General features: G+C 41.5%; 1 protein-coding gene across 4 annotated transcripts in view; it reads left to right on the top strand.

Moving 5' to 3' along the window:
- The window catches only part of klc1a (kinesin light chain 1a), a 36,647-nt gene extending 14,461 nt beyond the window's left edge, over positions 1-22,186 (top strand). The window contains exons 7-16 of one of the 4 annotated variants that reach the window (XM_035167466.2): positions 908-1,009; positions 4,264-4,437; positions 4,629-4,728; positions 5,058-5,110; positions 5,737-5,804; positions 6,139-6,247; positions 7,404-7,538; positions 14,583-14,716; positions 17,297-17,363; positions 18,708-22,186. In XM_035167466.2, coding sequence (XP_035023357.1) covers positions 908-1,009; positions 4,264-4,437; positions 4,629-4,728; positions 5,058-5,110; positions 5,737-5,804; positions 6,139-6,247; positions 7,404-7,538; positions 14,583-14,716; positions 17,297-17,363; positions 18,708-18,773 — 1,008 coding nt within the window. In that variant the 3' untranslated portion in view covers positions 18,774-22,186. Of the gene's footprint in view, positions 1-907; positions 1,010-4,263; positions 4,438-4,628; positions 4,729-5,057; positions 5,111-5,736; positions 5,805-6,138; positions 6,248-7,403; positions 7,566-11,241; positions 13,040-14,582; positions 14,717-17,296; positions 17,364-18,707 lie in introns of those variants that run through there. The other 3 variants (XM_035167465.2, XM_035167467.2, XM_035167469.2) reach the window with 3 other exon arrangements.
- Positions 22,187-22,613: the final 427 nt, after the last annotated feature.

Below are 22,613 nucleotides of genomic sequence, written 5' to 3'. Positions count from 1 at the left end.
CACTGCTCTCCCCCTCTTGGGCCAAATCCACACTACTACCACTACATTTTAGTTTTAAAAAACAAAAATGAATGTTGCTACGTCTGTCGTCGACACTTTTCTGGAGTTTAAGAGCCTCGATGTCGGAGAAATCTGAAACTGAGACGGTCAGAGCGTTTAGCAGCGATGATGCCGTCGCCTGCATTCTGTTCCTGATGGTTCTCACCGGTCACGACTCGATGAGCAGCGGTGAGAGAACAGAGCTTATTGTCAGTAACAGTTTCACCTTGTCGTCGCTCCAAGAGAAGAAATTCGTAGTGTTTTCTGTAACTAAGCAACTACAGAGTAGACGGCTAAGTTTATTTTCTTTATCTTTATTCAACAGGTTTTTCAGTTTGAAAGCAGGGATTGATAAAAACCTCACATGTGTTTTAATGTTACATGGACACAGATTATTACTGATGTGCAGCTAAACTACATTTGTGTGGATGGAAATCGCTTTAGTTTTAAAACAAAATGTATTCTAATGGACGTAGCCTTCCTGAATCATCTCCCCCTCCTCCCAGTGCCTCACCCCTCTGTTCTTCCTCTCTCTCTCTTCCTCCCACTCGGCCACATGGCCACCAGATCCTGGTCTGAATCAGAGATCAGTGGTGACCTCCAGGCGCCTCAGTAGTCTCCCTTCTCATCAGTGCACGTGTTGGGGAATTATCATGCAGCTCATAAGGATCAAATTACAGCCCACGATGATCATCCACTGTTTCCACACCTTCTCTTTCTCCCCATCGATTACTCACTCACCAGATCAATGGCACTGGGCTGCTGTGGTGGAGTTTTGCGGTTGCACACGCACGGGCTCACGGAGGTGGACGTGATTTGAAGCTCGAAGAATATTTCAGAATAATAATCGTGTTATCGTGTTTTTCAGGTTGCAGCCACCCTCAACAACTTGGCTGTCCTCTATGGGAAGAGAGGGAAGTACAAGGAGGCCGAGCCTCTGTGCAAGAGGGCGCTGGAGATCAGAGAAAAGGTAGGTCAAAGGTCGCCCCGCACAGGAGCAGTTGAATTAGTAATGAGGGAGCATGAAGAAGCAGATGTTTCTCCTCCCAAAAGATTGTTCTGCTTTTGCTCCGCAGCCAACGCATGGTTTTAATTTCCTCCCCCATCCTTTCAAACTAAAATTTACATTCACTTTCAGAATCAGTCAGTGTCCTACTTAGCAAACGCAAAAACTCTACACGGAAGATTTCTCTCAAGACGGTTGCCGTGAGTCACTGGTTTAAATGAAGGACAAATGTTTTTGAACATGACTAAGATTAAGTGAAATGTTCGGGGAGACGAGGACGAGACTTTCTCTCTGAATCAGGCAGACTGAGCTGTAGAGGCTGAGGTTAGCTGCTTTCACTCAAAGATTATTTACATCTGGGATTATTCAAGAAGGAACAAATTCATTTTCATGTGTCCCAATGACACAACTCGTGTGGACACCCTGCCTCCTCCATGTTAGCGAATGGGACCTGCAAAAAACTAGACGTACAGTTGAAGATGTTTAGACGAAGATTTTGCCAAATATAGATACGAGTACAGAACGTTCCATCTCTACTAAAGTTAGAGTTACAGTGGATAGTAACTCACTTTCTAGGATTTAAGTCGTTCCTGTTTCCATTTATCTCAAGAAGAAGAAAATATGTATCATGGTGCAGTCTTACGTTCAGGGAGAATTTTACTGTCATCATTCGTCTCATCTGTAGTTTGATGCCGACAGAGTCGCCGCTCAGAAATCTTAAAGGTGCAGAAGACACTTTCCTGCTCTCTTTCCTTTTGAACAAACCCTCCTCCTCCCTCCTGCTGCCTCCTCCCTCCTGCTGCCTCCTCCCTCCTGCTTCCTCCTCCCTCCTGCTTCCTCCTCCCTCCTGCTTCCTCCTCCTCCTGCTTCCTCTCCCTCCTGCTGCCTCCTCCCTCCTGCTTCCTCCTCCCTCCTGCTTCCTCCTCCCTCCTGCTGCCTCCTCCGAGAAAGAAACCTCATCTTTCCTTAAGCTGAACTATTTTAAGGCGGGGGGGAGGTGATAGGGAACTGTGGCAGAGCTGCTGATTCGTAAAGATTTGCACTTTCCTGCAGTTTTGTCTTTTTATAGAAGCTCAGCTTCTCACTGAGTTCGGGCTTCAGGGAGACTGTGGAATTAATTTAAAAACAGCTGCTGAGGCTTTTCACTGTTTAGTTGAGTAGAACTTAAAAACTTTATGAAAACATGTTGACACAGTGAAAAGAACGATATGAATCCTGCTTATTTCCTCTGGTTCTGTTCTGAGACGTCCAGATTGAATGATACAGATGATTTCAATAAGCGCTGCTATAAAACTTCTTTTAAATTAGATCCAGGACACGTTCACATTATTTGCCGCATGATGTCAGTGACAAAGATAAACTGATCTGTAACATGACTTTAAATTCTCTTTTGAAACTGACAAAAACCTACAGATGAGTGTTTAGTGTGAGCATCTTAACTTTAACTATTAGTCCTTAGACTTGAAATGACTGGAACAATGAACTAAATATTTCCCAATTAATTTTCATGTCCATTGACCAATAGATTGATTAACTGTTCCTGTTCTAGTTAAAATAGTAGCAGTATAAATATCTCATTCTCATGTTCGGTAAATATCCATGTAAAACGTGGGTTCAGGCGGTGCACTGTGAAGACGAGGATCTTTCCTTATTAATTTTAGATGAAGGTGGTGTTTCTGAGTTTCCCAGAAACCACTGCAGCACTGTTTGAAGTCCTGGCGTCCATCGACAAACACGATGTGTTCCTCAGCGACCCGCAGCTCGTCGTGCTGTTGTTCTTATTGCGTCCTTTTCTCAGCTCACACTGTCAGATGTGTGTCTCTGTGGGGGAGGCGGGGGGGAAGGCTGTGGCTCTGAGTGAATCCTGTAGGTTTCCTCTCTCTGCAGCAGCCTGGAGATCAGACTCCGGCTGTCAGACCCCATCAGGCCGAGGGTTGAACCTGCGATGCTCACGAAGGATTTCATTCTGCAGTAAACTGAGAAGCCACTTTGGTTTCTTCAGTTTTACTCTTGAGCACATGGTGTTACCTGGTGGTTTTTTTATTTCTCAGTCCTCTCCGGCCACTCGCTGTTCATGTCCCAGTTTCCCCAGTGGTTTTCATGGAGTCCTTTCTCACTGGTTTCACTGGTAGTGCTTCCTTTTTCATTTTTAGATTCTCTCTTCTGTCATCTCTTAATCTCTTTTCCCTTCCGTCTTTTTCTTGATTCTTGAACCTTTTACTGTAGTTTTCTAATTCTCGCCGCCTGGTTTGGTTTCTGCTGATGTTTTTAAATCAACACTCAGATCTAATGGCTTCTCTAACGATCTAATGGCTTCTCTAACGATCTAATGGCTTCTCTAACGATCTAATGGCTTCTCGGCACACAGGATATGCTTACTCCTCTTTCACAGCCACATCAATGCGAACACATTCACTTTTAAATGACGAGGATATCGTTTCCTATGAGGAATTCAGTTTGTTCCGCTTTTCAATGTGTTTCTCTACTGTTCTCAGCTGTTTCCTTATCAAACAATAGTAGAGCAACGTACCACCTGTAGTTCAGAAAGCAGGTTGCACATTTCAGTGTGTAAACAGAACCAACAAGTAGTTTAAGGGTCAAATCGAGCTGGAAAGAGATGAAACAAACTGTTCCAGTGACGATCATTTTGACAAACATCTCGCTGTCCCTGGAAATCCAGAATTACAACACGACACACGAGGTTCAAAACTGGATTACACATCTGAAACTGAAGGATATTTAGTAGAGATATGGTAAAATAAAAACTACTGAACTGATTTCCAAAAATCTGGCATATTTAGGGAACTGATATTTATAAGTTTGTGCAATTTGGTGCAGACTCAAATAAACATCTGGATCAAGCTGATTTATTTAGGTCAAGCTGATTTTAAATGTGGTTTGTAGGGATGTTGGTTTTTCTCAGCTCCAGTTGGGTAATAAATGTCCAGGACTTTCTTTGACATCAGACAAGGATGAGGCTCTTGACCCTGGAGTAGGTTTCCGCTCTAGAGTCTCATTCTAGTTTTATAGGAGTGAACCTTTGTAGCTACAGGAACCGATTCAGTAGCACCTGGCTACAGTCTTGTGATAATCTCTCACCCGGGAGAAGAGCTGTCAACCAAATGGCCCAAGCCAGACGCAGCTTGTCGTATAAAACTCATGTTCTTTGATGGAGTGAGTGTGGTTTTAACCCCCATGTCTGCTTGCTTCCGTCCCAGGTGCTGGGGAAGGACCACCCAGACGTGGCCAAGCAGCTGAACAACCTGGCCCTGCTGTGTCAGAACCAGGGCAAGTACGAAGAGGTGGAGTACTACTACATGAGAGCGCTGGAGATCTACCAGACCAAACTGGGCCCCGACGACCCCAACGTGGCCAAGACCAAGAACAACCTGGTGAGAGGGATGGAGAGAGAAGGAAGGAAGGAACAATAAGTTCTAACAGTTTGAACAAAAGACACATTCGTATAATTAACTCATCATCGCATCATATTCTCTGGGAGTTAAATCTGCAGGAAAACCTTTTCACAGGACTTCTTGTTTTCTGTGTCGTGCTGAGTTGCTGTTTGGTTGTGTGTGTTTTTCAGGCGTCCTGTTACCTGAAGCAGGGCAAGTTCAAGCAGGCCGAGACTCTTTATAAAGAAATCCTCACCCGCGCTCACGAGAGGGAGTTCGGCTCTGTTGACGGTACGATGTGCACGTGTGACTGGGATGTACACGCACACTTTCACATTTTAAATACCATCCTGTTATCGCTCGTGACTTTGCGTAACTCAAACAAACATATTCTTACTTTTTACTTCCACACTCCTGCTGTTCTCTCCTTCTCATGGAAAGGTTAACGTATTCAGGCGGCCGCTATCGTTTGGAAAGATAAACAAACAAAAACGACCTTTCAGCTGAAAACGAGAAACAGTTTTTTTCTTCAGAACCGGAGAGAGATTTAAAATCTGTGTCCTCTCTCCGGCTGCTGAACGGAGTGGACGTGTGAGATTGATTTAGTTCTTTCTCTTCAGATGAGAACAAACCGATCTGGATGCATGCTGAGGAGCGAGAGGAGCAAAGCAAGGTGAGAGATTCCATCATGTGCACTTCCACTAGTTCTCTAATATTCATTTATATCCACTATTTTGGGGTTTAATGTTATCTTTGTTGTCCCTAAAACCCTAATACTTGAAGAAAAATTTAAAAAACGGATCAAATTTGTCTCTAAACTCGAAAAATGACTTTAATTATATGTTAAGCGAAGCCGGGACAAAGAATTGTTTTAGCCACAGGCACAGAAAACAAACAGTCACGTTTTAATGATCTTATTGAAGATGGAATATGAAGGATTCATGACACAAAGAGCTGGATTAGTCTCAGTAATAACAAGTCACTCCTGCTGATGATGATGATGATGATGATGATGATGGTGTGAGTCCTCGACTTTCCCAACTCAGAGTTTATTTCATCACTGTTTACAGGGTTTAGTTTTTCAGGGGAAGGAACAGCAATGACCCGGCTTTTTATAATCCCACCCCTCCATATGATATCTGATGGTATTAACAGGATTTAAAAAAAGGGGTTAATTTCAATCCTTTACAGCATTAGTCACTTCACATTTTGCTTCATGGTGTGTTTTGCTTCTTGTCCAGACTTGGAACTCTCCTGTGAGCGCAGGTTGGTTCCTTAAAGCGTGTGTTTGTTTCACAGGGGAAGCAGAAGGACGGCTCACCGTTTGGAGAATATGGAGGCTGGTACAAGGCCTGTAAAGTGGACAGGTCAGTTTGTTCAATGAAGACAACAAACAGTCCAGAAGTTATCAAATGACCAAAGTTTCCCAACAGTTTTGGCTTGTGACCCTTTTTAAAATACAAATATATTATTAAAAAGAATGCAGACATTATAAGTGTCTAAAAGCTTTAATCTCTGGGTGAATTTTATTTTATCTTATGATGATGATTATTATAGAAAATCTATACATTTGTTTGTAAAAAGCCACGTTATCGAATGCTATTGGTTAATGTGAAATATTTTACAATCTAAATGATAGTTGATATTTTTCTTTTCCCCTACGATCGCGTGATGGGATCGTTCTGCTTCTTGTGTTCGCAGCCCCACAGTGACCACCACCCTGAAAAACCTCGGCGCCCTCTACAGGCGACAGGGCAAGTTTGAAGCCGCGGAGACGCTGGAGGAAGCCGCCATGCGCTCCAGAAAGCAGGTGTGGTCTCCAGGGGTGACGTGACTAACACAGAATTCCTATCTGGGCCTTAGACGTCACTGGGGGTGCTACAGAGGGAGCTGCAGTACCAGTACTCATAATGAGTCAGCATTTGTGCATTCTGGTGTAAAATCAGGGCTGAGGTGACTCTTAGGATGCTGCAGAGCCGGGGGCAGCTTTTAGACTGCCTCGTGGTTAATGGTTTTCTGTGGCGATGAGAAGTGGGCGCGGCAGTGAAGCCCTGAAGCTTTTATCCCATAATAGGATTTCCGTGGTGCCACTGCAGTTAAATCTGTAGAGAGTAAAATCAAATTTAGGTAATTAAGGTTATTAGATTGTAGATATTGCTCCTCCTGTGCAGATTGCTGTCATTAGTATTTCGGAGTTTGTGTTAGAATCCTGAGATTGTGAAATTTAAGAAAATGAATTCACCAGAATTTGCACAAAAACACAGTTTCTCAATGGCAAAGGAGATGGAGTAATTCTTGCATCATTTACAAACGTTTAACTTGAGAAACAGGAAACTGAGAACTTGGGTCTCAATGTGTGTCAACGTGTGATCAGACGTCTCTGCTCCTTCGTGAAACAACGAGGAATATTAATAACAGTCTGTTTTGGGAGAGAGTTTTAATAAAGGCAAAATAAGAGTCTGACAACAGAACAGTTCTACAGTTTGTTGTCTTCCCCTTCCTCAGTAATTCATTTATTAGACCGGGTCGTAGGAAACAGTCACTGTGCTGTGATGGTATCTGGATTTATTCAACCCAGAAGCTGCTGGACTGTCTAAGTTATTTTTAAGAATTTGTCTCTTTGATGCAGCTTTTACTTTGAGTCATATCTTGAAGGAAATGATTGTGCCTTGCTCATTTTGCTTTTGGAACCGAAATTTGCACAGTTGGTTCCTGCAGTTTTGTGCGTGTGCGTGTGTGCGTGTGTGTGCGTGTGTGTGCGTGTTTCAGTGCAGGTGGAAGAAGTCTGTAGCTTTAGTATTAATTGGATGAATTGGTTCTTGTCGTCAACTCTATTGAGTCAATGTGTGTGTGACTGTGCACATAAGCTGCAGCTGCTCAGCTTCTGCTTTAATTGGATTAGTTGAATTGACATTTATTGCTGCCTTGTGTGTATCTTTGTGTGTGTGTGTGTTTGTGTGTATAAGGGTCTGGACAATGTGCACAAGCAGCGTGTGGCCGAGGTCCTGAGCGAGCCGGAGGCCCGCGAGAAGCAGCGGAGCCGCGAGAGCTTGACCTCCGACACGGTGAAGTACGAGAGCGGGCCGGACGGTGGCGAGGAAGTGAGTATGAGCGTGGAGTGGAACGGGGTAAGTACAGTACACAGCCCTCCACACGTCACTGAGAGTCTTCAGTTTACATGTTTACACTCAGCCTGTATCTTTCTGAGCAGAAGCCACGTTAGAATAAATCTGATTTGGGTCAATATGAGACTTGTTGAATGTGTGAGTCTGATTTACTGTGAGAGAGACTGGAACAAAAACACATGTGTCTTCTTCTCAGTGGATTACAGATTCAACTTACGTGCACAAGTCGTGGTTTGTTTTTCCACTGAACTGCGGAGCCAGAAAATCACACCAGTGTGGTTTCATTTATCATCTTGATCTTCTAATGGAAATTTGCAGTTTTCAGATCAAAGGCTCTGATTTACTGGATGTTAAAGGGTTCAGTTCATTAGTGGAGATGATGCACTTCCTAGAAAACCAAGATCAATGTCAGACAAGAAATCCTCACGCTCCACTGACGGCTCCCAGTCAATTATATTTAATCTGAAAATAATTACAATTATCCAGCAAATTTCTTACAATATTCGTCCTTGTTTAAGAAGATTCCTGCTTAAATTCTCTCTTTGAGTTTGACAGATTACACAATCAACAGGAAATCTGCGTAGTTCGTTGGAAAATGTGAACATGGGCCTTTTAAGATTTGCTCCAGCTTCACTAGAAATGTGTGATGGAAATTAAACATCAATCAGAGTTTATCAGTGGCTTCTTTTAAAGAAAGATACACGAAGGTTGTTACTACTCTGTTCATTCAGTTATTCCAATCAGGAGTTTCTCCCACGGGCACAAGTCCCAGTATAAACCAGTTAGAATGATGTAAAAGGGCCGTTTGGTGGTGTGCGACACTGATAGCGCTGATTGACCGTCACAGTTACTCCTCTCTCCTTCACTAGTTAAGTATCTTGCTCGTCCTTCACTGTTACTGACAGATTAATAAACCAATTAAAAGCTGCTGATGTGCTAACTCGGCTGGATCTCAAATCTCTCAAATTAGGTGTCTACAGAACTGTGGTCGTAATAAAACCTCTCTTTTCCCACTAAACTCTCTTCTGCTGTGGAGCTTTTCCCACTAACTCCACGTCTTTAAAAAGCTGCAGCCCTCTGGTCACACATGTCGTCACCCCCTGCTGCAGAGACACTTCTCTAACCGAGCTGCAGCATCTCAGAGCATCTGCCGTGTTTCCTCGGCCTCCAGTGACTCCCGAGGCTCGGCGTGTAGATGTAGGTTCGCTGTCGGCTGCTCACCATCGCCGACTTATTCCCCGAGAGGCCGCCGCCCCCGCTCGGAGCTCACATAGCAACAGTAGGCAATAGAACCTGAACAACCAATCAGCAACCTCCTCCCGTAACTCTGATGGTGTGAGCCAACGTCAGTTATTAGCCTCCATCACCAGCTGATCTCTGGACTTATTCATATCAGGAAAAACCGCCTGTCTCGTCTGGAGAGAGCTTCAGATGGAAGTACATTTAATTATAATGATTTACTCTATTCTCTGATTAAATAATGAATAAATGTTCACCACTAAGACGTCACTAAACCTGCTAAAGTGTCTCGAAGGGGAATTCATTTTTCATTTGATTTAATATCAAGAAAACAGTAGCGTTAAAACAGCAGCAGGAGAAACGAGGTCGATAGAAACAGGATAAAGATTAAGAAGTAAATTAAAATATGATTACAGACAAAAACAAAGTTTGAATGCTGTATAAATACTGTACAGTGAAGTACCCTCACCACTTGAGGTTATTAAAATTAGTAGTTTTCTGAAAATGCAGAAGTTGCACATTAGATATAATATACATACAGATATAGATTAGTGGAGCCGGTCTGATTTATTGATTCACAGATAAATCAGTATCAGGGGTTTGTGTCGGCCGACATGAAAACTTCTATCTTACAGAATAAATAACGCAGAAAACGATGTTTTATAATTTATTATTATTACTGAAGCGTGACTCGAGGTCTCGCTCCACCGATTCCCTGGAGTTTTGCTTTTCAACCTGTCGAAAAGAAACCATCACTTCCACCGGAGCTCTCTCCTCAGGCAGCTGTGAAAACCCCTGTATTCTCTCACACAAGTAAATCCTGTGCTCGGCACCTGACTCCTCAGTGTGTTCGTCTGACTCGACCTGGGCTCTGTACTGTACTCTGCTGATGTTTCTGATCCTCGTCCTCTGTGCTCGATGTGTGTCTGTCTCTCCTCTGCACTGCTGTGATGAGAATCTCATGTTGGATTTGTTTTCCCTTCTCTGACCTTTTATTCCCCTTTTTCGTTTCTCTTGCTCTGTCAGCGTGTGAGCAGCCAGAGAGGGCAAACGTTTTAATGAGCGTTGGGCTAGAAAATCAAAAGGTTCCACATAAAACAATAAATGACGCTGGTTTCTGTTAATGTCCCCGTTTCATTTCAAAGTGGGACAAATGGACACAAAGCAAAATGAATAGACGAGACAAGATGTTGATTCAAAGAGTTGAGTAGAGTTAACGTGCGTTGGGAGACGTAGATAAATCCTTTAAATCAGAAATTATGATATGTGATTGGTGCTCGTATGTGTTGGGGATTTATGGGTTTGTATGAAACTGGAGTTAATGTTCGTTAAGAGCTCAAACCAGTTCGAGGCCTGGCAACAAAATCTGACATTTTTTGAGCAAAGACGCCAAAAAGAAACGAGTTTAAGTTTTTAAACGTGCTCGTGATAATACTTTGCCTTTAATTGGGTTTTGTGCTTTTGGAAAATTGTGAGAAGACGTTTTTTTTGTGTTTTCCATCAAGCGATAATCAGAAATAAACATACAATGAAATTATAAAACAAATATGAAGTTTGACAGGATGTTTTCAAAGGTTCTCTGGCTGCTCTCACGCGTCTCTGACCTGCATCCGTCTGTGTTTGTGCTGTTTAACAAAGTTTAACGTTGTTCTTCTTGATGTAAACGTGTTAATAATGTTTCAGACGCAGTGTTTCTCCACCAGGTTAAACTGTGCAACAGCTCCACATAGTGGCAGAGGCTGAGAATTACATTATAGACATTTTGTCTGATCCCACTTCTCTGATCCATGAAAAGGTTTCAGTGAATTATCTTTAACAGAATCACAGATCACAGCAGTTCTCTCTGGTCTGTGTATTCATCTTTATGTTAGGTGACGTATTTTATAAATTAATCTAAATCCGACAGCGTCTCTTTGATGACATCTCACTTTAAAACAATAACAACACATAATATTTTGGGATTTTTACTTTTTAACAACCACGTCCAATAAGTTTGACCTGGACATGTGGAAGAAGCAGTTATATTAATGAAATTCAGTCCAGTCAGAAAATAGATGTCTCCACATAAGATATTTTAGATGAATACATTTCATAATAAAAGAAGTAGAACATCCATGAAATTAATAAAAACCTAGTTCCACACTCAGACCAACTGCTTTAATCTGTCAGTTTCCAGATGTGATCAAACATCTGCAGTGAAATGATCCTCCAGCTGATTATAGACGAACAAGCTGCTGGAGAAATACTGCGTCTGCTCTGATGATAACTTCTGTCACGGTCTCTTCTGTCTTTCTTCTCTCTCTCTCTCCTCCTCCTCCTCCTCCTCCTCCTCCTCCTCCTCCTCCTCCTCCTCTGTTTAACGGCTCATTCTCATCTTGTTGTCTTTTCTCCTCTTTCACTGTTTGTGTCTCTTCTCTTCCTGCTGCCGTCTGACCGCCAGGCATAACTCCAGATGCCTTGTAATGGTTCTAAAATAACTCGTCTCCTGCATGACGGACGCCTCGCCTCGCTGCGCCGTGCCGCGCCTCAACCCCCTTCAGCTTTTGCAGTTTTCTTCAGCTCTGACCCCCCCCCCCTCCCCCTCCCTCTCGTTTCTCCTCCACCACCTCTGGGTTCTGGTGGGATTCTCCACGCCGCGTTTAACCAGAGCGATAGTGTTGCTTTTTACTGCCGCTTCCTACTTGTCCTGTAGGTCTGTACTGGACTGTGTGTGTCTGCTGTGGGTGGGAGAGGATCGGGGGTTCTTTACGGCAACATTAAATTCACCTGGTTATTTCTGGCTGTCGTTTAACAGCAGCCTCTGCTTCTCCTCTCTCTCTGTCACTTAAACTGTATTTCATTCTGGCTGTAGACTCAGTTAAAAGTTGTTGGTTGAATTGTGTGTGTGTGTGTGGGGGGGGTGGTGTGTGTGGGGGATTAACAGTTTGCCCTTAAATCAAATATTAGCTTTCTACCTTTTTTTTTTTTCTCCAAACTGTCGTCACTGTCCTTCGACCTGAAATATGAAGTTTGGACTTTTCAGATCCTGAATCCCAGCAGCCCCCAGTCGTCACTAACTTTAACACTGTATTTTAAATAGATAAAAAAATAATAAATCCGTCCCAACACCAACGAAAATGTTTTAAAAAATCCTCGAAGAGAAAACATTCTAAATAGTTTACTTAATGTGAAACGTTTTAGCATCTTTTTAATTTAGCTCGGCTGATTAATGTGCAAATTAAAGTCGTGTGTAGGTTGTAGAGCTGAAAGTAATTAATTAGTCAATTAACAGATAATTAAACTGATTCGATAATTGATTTATCATATAAGTAAAACTTTAAGCAAAAATGCCAAACTGAGCTGTGCCCAGTTATCAAATGTTTGAGGTTGTTCTTTGTCACACACGATGGTGAACTGAATAAAAACCCAATTTGAATTTGTGCTCTTGGGCTTTAAAATATAAAAGGGAGACAAATAAAATAAAAGATTAATCCAAAAATGTAATAGTCAGTTAATCAGTAATGAACAAATATCCGTTCTTACAACAGGACTTTTCTCAGACACATTCCAGATTCGTCTCCGGGTGTGAAACGATCAGAGCTCTAAACCTGATCCCCCCCCCCCCCTGGAGGTTGGAAGCTTTTCATCAGATCAGTTCATCACGAACACGTGAAACCATCAGCGGTGACTCAGAATCGTCCTCGGCTCATAGCGACTCCTCGCGCTGTAGATACCACCTGCGTCGCTCGTCAGCATGATCCAGAGCCTGCTCCTCGTCGTGGCTCTGCAGGCTTCTGCTCCTCTAGAGAGTTCAGCCATTAGTGTGTCGCTCTGTGCTCTGTGTCATCCGTTCAGTACATTATCAGACTGAAAGCTCCCGTGTGTTGTGGTGTCGACGAGCGCACACGTTCAGAGGAAACAGGATTCATGCATGAAGGAGATAAATGTTCCAAAACTATCGAGGTTTGATTTAAAGCTGCAGCGGGAGAACGTTTTCCAGTGTGAAGGGAAGAAGTGAAGCCTGAGTCTGAACATCATGCAGCCTGGTCACCTTCTGTATATCTCTGTATATAGATGTAATGGTGGTGGTGGGGTGGGGGGGGCACTGTTGCATTTGTGGGAAAACGGGACAAGTCTCCGCTCTGGCCTCTTCTTTGCTTCTGCTACTAATCCTGTGCGTGGTGTCCTGTCCTGTTTGTGCATCTGACAGTTTGTCTTTCTTAACTTCTAATAAAACCTAAACTCTTTGCTCACCTCAACCTGAGCCTGTCGCCTCTTTGTGTTCTCCCTCTCTTCTTCTCTGTGCCGGGTTCAGCGTGTCCCAGCTCCTCTGTGTTAACCGACTGGAGGAGGAGCAACACGTTAAACTAACTCTCCACACAACCATGTCCTCGGTAACTTCATCTGGATTTAAATATGGACAAAAGAACTAAATATTCAAGCAACAATACTAGAGAATAAGAGTCAATACTTCCTCTTTGTTCATTACCTTCAGATAAAATACAAACTTTTAGCCCTGGGAACTTTTTTTCAAGGGAACCACAAGATTCCTGTGTTTCCTGACGTATGAACAAGCAACAGCTTCATCTGGCTGTTCCACTCCAGTCCAACAGGCGGCAGTAATGCACAAAACTATTCTACAACAAATAAACTTAATCATTGTGAGCCATGTTCCAATTTCCTCTGAATATCTTCCTCAGCAAAAATACTAATAATGTCGACACGTTGAAGAACGACTGAAAGAAACTAAAAGCACCTTCACGTTTATAATGTTTATAGCTTCACATGATAATAAAATGAAAACCAGCCCAAGTTGAACAAATGAAAGTGATTTATATGAAAGTGTAAAGTTTAGTTTTAGATGTTTGAAGTGATGAATGTTACTGGAGCAGGTCAGAGTCTGAAATTGTTAGAAAACATTCGAGGCCCTGCTCAGTTACTCGGGTGTTTTATTTTGAAAACCCTTATGTTGAAGGTAAGTGACATGGCAATCACAATAATGATAAATAATCATAATGAACTTTGTGGATACAGCAGAAGAGACGGTTACAAGTAAAACATGAACATGAAGGTCACACAACATCACATCAGGGCAGAGACATAAGAATAAAATGTTACAGATGAGAAAAGAATAAAAACTGGTTTCTAAACGAGTGTGCACGTGCACCACTGCTCCGTGTAATTTTGCACAAGAGATTGTGCACTTTTTATGCATTGTACAAACGTCTGTGTGTGTATTTGCATTTGAAAAGTGTTTCCTGATCTTAAATTCATCACATCATGGTTCCCGAATCACTGAATCTGCTCCGTTTTCATTGAAACCACAGTAGAGCACATGTTTCTGCCAAGGACGAACTGTTTCAGTTTCACCAAACTCAGAAATATCAGTCCTGTAAATGTGCTTCTTTCATCCAGATCCATGAATTATCAAAGAGAAACAGTGAAAACATTTTAAAAACTCACCATCTCACAAAGTTAAAGAAAGTGAAGATGAAGCTAAATCCTGGATTCTCTCCTGACTCCACATCTGATCCTCATCCTTCCACCAAATGCAGCAGCAGGTTTTTGTGAAATCTTTCAAACAAACAAACCAACACACAGACGGACGGGGGGGACGGGGGACGGGGAACACAACCTCCTTGGCAGAGGGAGCAGAAGGTTCCAGATCCCAACAGTGCTTCTCCTGCAGCTTCTTTAAGATCTGCATCAGGACAAACACTGTTGTCAATGTGCATACAGTAAATACTGTGTGTGTGTTACTGTGTGTGTGTTTGTGTGTAACCCTGTGACCTCTGCCATCAGGACGGCTCCGGCGCCCTGAAGAGAAGCGGCTCCTTCAGCAAACTACGAGCGTCGATCCGTCGCAGCAGCGAGAAACTCGTCCGCAAGCTGAAGGGCGGCGGCTCGACGCGAGACAGCGAGCCCAAAAACCCAGGGTAACTATCCCCCCACCCAGACACCTGACAGTCTGACTTTATGCACTGACGACCTGGAGGATGGAGCCGGGCCTCCGGGCCTCCGGGCCGCCGCTCGCCTGCTGGAGTCACTAACCCAACGCTGCAGAAGGGATTGGCTCCGCTCTGCTGGTGATGACGTGGTTTAACTCTGAAGCTGTTTGCACATGAAACGATCGAAGGAGCTTTCACTCATCTGGGCCTCCCCCCCCCCACCCCCCACATTGCATGAGCTTGAACTTTTCTTTCCTCACGTCGCTGTTGTAAAGATTTTATTTGAATGTTTTGAAGACAGGAGCTCGAACCCCCGAGCGTCCGTCACCTGCAGCGTCAGGCCCCGATTCTCACAGGAGGAAATATCTTAGATTATGTTTACAAAGTTTACGATATTATGGAGGAAAAGTAAATGTAGAGTTTAATTTTTACAATTTTATAAAGATAAGAAAAGGTTGTAGTTGTAATGTGTCAAGAGAAACGGTGCAATTTCTTAAAACAATATATATTTTAAGGAAATTATTCTCATGCTTCGATAAAAGATCAAAATATCTATATTATTAAAAATATCATTTTTAATATTCAGAATATTTCAAGATAAAAGTTGTTTTATCTTGAAAAAGGCTTTTTTAACATTTACTGTAACTTACATTGTGCAGAAGAGCTTAAAACGAACAAGAGATATTCACCATCTGGTCCTTTATTCTGAAACTATATATATTGTATAGTTTGTTGAGAACAAAGTGTAAATGTCTTGAGGAAGAAAAGCAAAAGAAAAGTACAAAGAAATGTTCATCAGTCTGAAACGTCTTCAGGAATAAACTTTACTCGTGTTTAGTCTGAATAAATGATATTTCTTTGAGATCCTCACGATCCAAGAATCTTCCTTTTGTGGTTGTTTTAGAAAGTAAAAGTCAGTTTTACTTCCTCAGATAAAAAACACTCGAACTTTAGGACCAAACATAAAACACGTATTTTACCTTCTACCCTTGAAGCCTCAGATATTTTATTTCCTCACAGAAATCGTCTGTTGATCAAACCTGAACAAACTAGAGACAGAAAACCAAAGGAAACTAAACGAGCAGTCGATGAAAACGCTGCGACGTGAAAACGAGCGTCTACTAACGTCTGCTTTCTGAAACGTCTTCGTGCTCTCCGTGCCTGTGGAACTTTGTTTTATTTTTAACTACTAATAGTTCGATCTATTTATTGCATTCTGTGGCTTTGGACTATTTATTTCAACCTGTTTTGAAATATAGTTTTCACTTTTACTCAGCTTTTGGATTTTTATTCTTTTCGGGTTTGTTTTTATTTTGTGTGTGTGTGTGAATTTTATTCTGAAAACAAACTGCATGGCTGTTTTTTTGTGGAGGATTTTGTTCTGTGTTGAATTTTTTTATTTATGAATAAATGTTTCCATCTGAATGTTTCCTCGCATGCCTCATCTGTGCGCTGCCTGGTTTCCTGTTTCCTGTTCCCCAGCTCTCCTCTGTGGCTCAGTGATGAGGCGATGATTTCACTTCTTCATCATGTTCATCACTTCGATGCAGTTTTTAAAGCAACACTATGTAACTTGTACTGAGCAGCAGCGCCCCCTGCAGCCACAGGTTGTCATCACATTGGTTTGGCCGCGTGTCAAAGCAATTAAAGATAAAATTACTGCTACTTTAATCTTTAATACGTGACCTCGTCCGTGAACATGATTTGTGACATCAGGTAGATTTTCATCTGCAGTGGAGGTGAAGACTCCAACTCCCATGATCCCTCGCTGCTTCACCACATATAACGCTGCATATTACCCATGATCCTCTGCTTCCTGACCCTGAAGAGCTGCAGCTGTAACAAATCCACCAAACTGTTCAGAATCCTTCATGTTTTAACAGTTTCCTGCTGAATATTGGAGATAAACTCTGGTTGTTAATAACTTCAGAGTCTTTTTAACTGATCCACGAAGTTGCATATTGTTGCTTTACAGTGAAAACAAGAGGTTTTATTTCAGCGTTGACAGTTTAAAGTTAATTAACTGCAGCTCACCAGCGTTCACACTGTTACATGAAATTCATCTTTTAATCCGATTTTTATTTAAATGCTCATCAACAATTCTTTTGCATATAAAAGCATTAAAATAAGCAACAGTTGATATGAGAGACAGAATAATCTGCATTTACATTAAACTGTGTTTAAATGTGGATTTACACTCACACACTGTTGTATAATGTTTGTTTAAAACACTATCACGTTTCTATGAAAACATTGTTTGTGTTTGTGTGTGTCTGTGCGTGTTTGTGTGTGTCTGTGTGTGTGTCTGTGCGTGTGTGTGCGTATGCGTTAACTGACGTGAAAACATTTCAACACTTACGATTCATCATTAAAATGTAATTTACAGATCATCTTCATCTTTAAAACAGTAGAAGACATTTTTAACGTGTTTTGTGAAACTAACCTTTTGTGTGTAAATGTCGTTAACCAACACAAACATCCCATAATCTCCTCTGAACTAAACTCCTCCCCCCTGACTCTCCCCACCCCCCCACCCCTCACCCCTGCATGTCACTGCTGTGGGTGCAGCATGAAGCGAGCCAGCTCTCTGGGCGTCCTTAACGTGGCGGACAAGGCTGCGAGTGACCACTACCAAGTAAGGAGCCAGAACCCGAGTGTCCCGACCCGGGTCCAGAAGAATCTGCAGGGGGTCCACTTGTCTTAACCCTTCTGGTGACGGGAGGGGATTTACTGTTATGGGAAAGGTCAAAGTTGAATCTCCACAATGTAAAATATGTTTCTATAAAAGAACAAATAACTCCGACAATATATTGACGACACGGTGCAACCTGTGAATCTTCAGCTCCTCTGTCGTCGAGCAGAGAAACAAAAACAAACTAAAAACCAAAAACACGAAAGAGAAGAAACTGAACGAAAACTTTTTACAGTTAAATTTACTTTCATGAAAATCGAATCTTCTAAATTGATCAATTTGAAACCTGATGAAGTTTTAAAACTTTACACATTTAATAAATTCTTTCTTCCAAATGACAAATATCCTCTATGGATATTTCTCACAGTTGTAATAGAAATGTTGGTGCAAGTTAATGTTCAGCCGACAAATTTAAATCTCAAATTTGTATCTATGATTTAATTCACCCAGAAGTTTTTAAAGAACTTTTCTCAGATACTTTCCGACCTGTTCTCCTCTTCGTCGCTCCTCCGTTGTTCTGTTTTTAATGATTTGTCTTCCTCACATTTGTCACTAATTGAATTAAACTAACTTCACACTATCGATAATTTCACTAATCAACACAAATTACAAACACAGACGTTTGTGTTAATGAAAGAACGAGTGGCCCTGTACACAGATCACTTTATTAGGAACACCACATGGAGCCTGTGTAGATGTTGACACTTTCCTGCGTCACAGATTTCTATCAGTTTCCTGTCGGACCACATGTCTTAGATCAGCTGATCACTGAACTCACTGGAGACTCTGGATCAGTATTTGGCAGGAAGTTGTACAAACTGTGGTTATAGAGGGACGAACATATTCAGGTTGATCATTTTAATTTGTGTAAAATGTTTTCATGCTCTAATGTTCAGAAAACGTCACTTTCCTCAAACTGCTGTTGCTCCTCTTTTCAGCCTCTGTCTCAAACACTTGGTTGTAGCTCCTGTCTCTTTAAACCCCCCCCCCCCTGACTTCCCTTAATCGAGACACACTCAGCCAATTAAAGTGAGAGCTGAGGGGACATTTCCTGCAGCTGACCAATCACAACAGAGGGAGCCGGCTGGCCAATCAGAGAGCCAGGAGGTCAAAGTGTTTGAGACAGAGGCTGAACAGAGGAGCTGCAGCAGCGTGATGTGTTTTTCTGAACGTGAACTAATTCATTAAAATGATTTCAACCGGAATCTGAGCAGAATAATTCTCCTTGGAACCAGAATCCACGAGTCGGCTCTTCATCTCGTCTCCTTCTCGCTTCTTTTCCTCCAGGAACGAAATAATCGTCTGAGGAGAAGTCGCGACCTGAGTGCCAGCCACACCGACCTGGCGCTGTGAAGGTGGTTCGACGAGGACGAGGTGAGGGGCGGAGCCTGAGAGGTCACCGAGGTCACGAGAGCTCTGTCATTCGTCCAAACTTCAGCCCCTCTCGCTGTAAATAGGTTGCTGTGGACGCTTCTCGTTTCCCTCGTTTCCCTCGTTACACTCGTTCATTCGCTGTTCAGGTTTAAATCTTTTCTGCACTTTTACACGTTTGAGGTGTTTCTTTTTTTTTTCGTCAGTGCAAATGAAGAAACGGGGGGGAAATGAAAAATCCATGATTTTGACCTGAGTGTTTTTCATTTGTTAATCTTTTCTGTCTGTTTTATTTCTGTGCGTTTACTGTACGTGAGTCCGATTTAATCGCCCGATTTAATAATTGAGTTTTTTGCTCAGCGATTCACAGACTGTACTTTCTGCATTAATTAAAAACCCTTCAGGACACTCCTCTGTTGAACCTGCAGGGGGCGCTCACGTCTCCTCGAGGCTGTTTTTCCTAAAAAATCTTCCATCATGTGTCGACTGAAGATTTTGCTTTTGACGTATGAAGTTCTATGTTTACATTTGGGTTTATTGTGTTAATGATGTTTTATTTGTTTCTGCTCTGAAGAGTTCGTTTCTCTCGAAGTTTGTAAAAAGCCTCGAGATCAGAATCGCGACAACTCGTCTCTGCTTCAGAGAAAAGAGGCGGAGTCGGTGGATCCACCGAGAGGAGGCCGGGCGACGCCTCCTCAGAATGGAGGCCGGGCGGCGCCTCCTCAGGACGGAGGCCGCCGGCGCCTCCTCAGGACGGAGGCCGGCCGGCGCCTCCTCAGGACGGAGGCCGTAGTTTCACACACTGACTGCAAAGTTCAAAACACTTTTAAACTGTAAAAAACTCCAGACAACACTTTACCTTGTGAGTGAAGTGGAACAAATCCAACCAAACTTATTTAAAGAAACTTATTATTATGCAAAAAATGATTCCTGAGCATTTTCAGAGGAGACTTAAGTTGCCAATTTAAAATATGTATATTTGCTTTTTACCAAAATAAAAGAGGCTCGTTATAACTAATTAGATTCATAGCTTTATAAAAGATAAACTTTATAAACCAGCGATTCACTTTGATTTGTTTCTTTAAAACTGGAATTTAATGTAAAGATGAAAACAAATAGTTTTACAGCAGGAGAAGCAAAATCAGGACAAAACAGTTGATCATGAAAATGTCTAAATATTGTCAGTGTTTAGAATCTGACTAAAACTAAGATTTAGTTTTATCAACCTTAATTAAATTACATTTATCATCTTATACTGGTGAGAAGCTTAAACTGTCCGACCCCATGAATCAAACTGAAGGATGAAGATCGACACTCAGTTGTGTTGATGCTGATTCACTTTGATATCGTGTTCGTCTGAGGTTTAGAAATAGTTCGAGCTGGTTATCGTTTGAGTTTTTATTTATTTTAGAGTCAGACAGAAAAACAAATGTTTCCACTGTTACAAATAAATCACTTTGTCCACAGTCACTAAAATAATCATTAATGCAGATTGACGTCCAGCGTAACGTTAACAAGGTCGAATAAAAGCAGAAAGGGAACAGTTCACAGAAGAGTCAGAGGAGAACGAGTTCCCTCACAGAACAAACGTCATGTGACTGAGACGAGGATCTTAGCTTCCCTGACATTAAGAAATATAAAAGTATATTTTAAATAAAGATCTCAGGAGCTGCCTGATCGAACAATAAGGAAATATGATTATAAATCTGATCAGTCAACAGATTTTAAGACTTTCTGTTAAAGACACTTTTCAGTCTTCACTAAAACACAAAGTAATCAGATTACTCTGATCAGGTTTAACGCTTCAGGATTTTTACAAAAGCAACTTCAGACTGATTTTAAATCTCAAACAGACGAAACCTGGATTTTATTTTTATCTCGATTGAAGGAAGTTTCACTGGAAACATCAGGCTGATAAGAAACAAACAAACATGAAGTTATTTTATTTTAATGCCGAAAATAATGGAATCCGATTTGTGACAGATGCATTTGCTGAATTGTAATCTGTTTTTATCTTGAACGATAGTTTTTCATGCAGAAGTTTGACAAGTGTGTAGTTTTTGTCAGGATTGTGCAATAAGTCTGACGTGAGCTTCATTTAATTAGAAACTCTTTTCTGATTCTGATCCTTAAATCTGATCATAATTAACTGACGTCTGAACCGAGGCAGAGATTTTAAATGAAGGAATCAAATCCAACACATTATAATTATTCGTTATCTTCCTTCTCTTCTCTGAAACATTTCCTCTTTCCAAACTAATAAATAAAATAAATATGAAGCCCTGAAAATGTAAATATACAGTAAAATCTGAGTAGATTAAATAACTTGAATATTATTAATAGTTTTTTTTCCCGTCTGTGCCTGGAATGATTTAGTGATTTTAGAATTAAATCTGATTGTTTTTCTTTGTGCGGATGATTTTATTGACGAGTCGAGTGTGTTGACTGTTGATCAGTCTGCTCATCAACCTGCTTTTTTAAATCGCTGTTGTCTTAATGTAGAAGTTCTGCAAAGTATCGAGGCACATAACTAATGTTTCATGGTTCTGACGAGGGGAGCAACAGTTTGAGCAACGACGTCAGGCAACAGTGAGGAGTTTCAAAAGATCAGATGTTCACAGTAAAACGTAAAGATTATTACAAAGGTCAATTTCTTTCTACTATTTTTAAATGTTGTTTTTCCTTCAGTAACATTTCTGGCTATGTGCTATAATTAAATATATAAAATAAAGTGTCTCATCACAGATGCTGTTGCACAACTTTAGGTCAAAGTTTCCTCAAACTGTTGCTCGAGAAACGTTCAAGTAACTGGAAGGAAAAGTGAGAAACTTCGAAACCAGATTTAAAACCCAGATCCTTTGTGGGCGGGGACGACGATGAGGTGAATGTAAAGTTCGGATTTATAAAAGCACAGAAAACGTCTCGTTGGACTTTGTGTGATTTTCTTGTTGAAGCAGTAAAAGTCTGTTTCTCTATGTGGTCGATTTGATTTGATCTGTAACGACTGTGGACCGTGTTGTTGTGTGGAGCTGTAAAGTCGACGGTCGGACAAAGTTTATCCCTAAATCGGGATAAATAATAAACACAGCGCCCTCTATCACCCCCCAGTTGAACTGCAACAATATCTATCGAACTTTTACACCAGCTACATACGTGATATTCCGTCAATACTTCATGTGTATTCATTGTGCAGGATCACACAAATCAAGGACCCAAATCTTTATTTATTACATGCGTCATTACCATGGCAACACATTGGACCCTCCTCTTTTACAGCTCCACGAATCACAAGCTCCGAAATTGTATTTTTTTTGTGACGTTACAGTTTTACAAAATACAAACGTAGAAGTTTTCCCTCTGTGTTAAATATGAAATAAAGCCGTCCTCTGTTTTGACTTTGTATTCACAGTAAATAAATGTTCCTGGATGAGACTGGTCACACGTGATGCTGCTTGTGCTTCGTCACTGCTGCTCCCCCGCTCACATGTAGTCACGTGTAGCGTGTAGCGTGTAGCGTGTAGCATGTGCTGGTGACCTCCACATGAAGTAGACGTAGCAGAGACTTTAAGTTTGAACACATCTCATCATAATATCTGCACCTGAGTCTCTGTGATTGTGAGGATTTTTTAAACATGAACAAATTATTGTTCATTTAAACGAATTGGAAGAAAAAACTTTTGTCAAATTAAAGAATGTGAATTTATTTTAACTTCATCTTTAGACTGTGGGTTAGTTAATAGTCGATGTGACTTAGTGCCCCCTGCTGGACATGACTAACCTCTGTTCATGTTTGATACAGTCAGTTGATTATAATTTATAAAA

The sequence above is a fragment of the Hippoglossus stenolepis genome, chromosome 10 (assembly GCF_022539355.2).
Source record: "Hippoglossus stenolepis isolate QCI-W04-F060 chromosome 10, HSTE1.2, whole genome shotgun sequence".
NCBI lineage: Eukaryota > Metazoa > Chordata > Actinopteri > Pleuronectiformes > Pleuronectidae > Hippoglossus > Hippoglossus stenolepis.
Note: the sequence above shows the minus strand (reverse complement) of the source record. Positions and strands in the feature narration are given on the sequence as shown.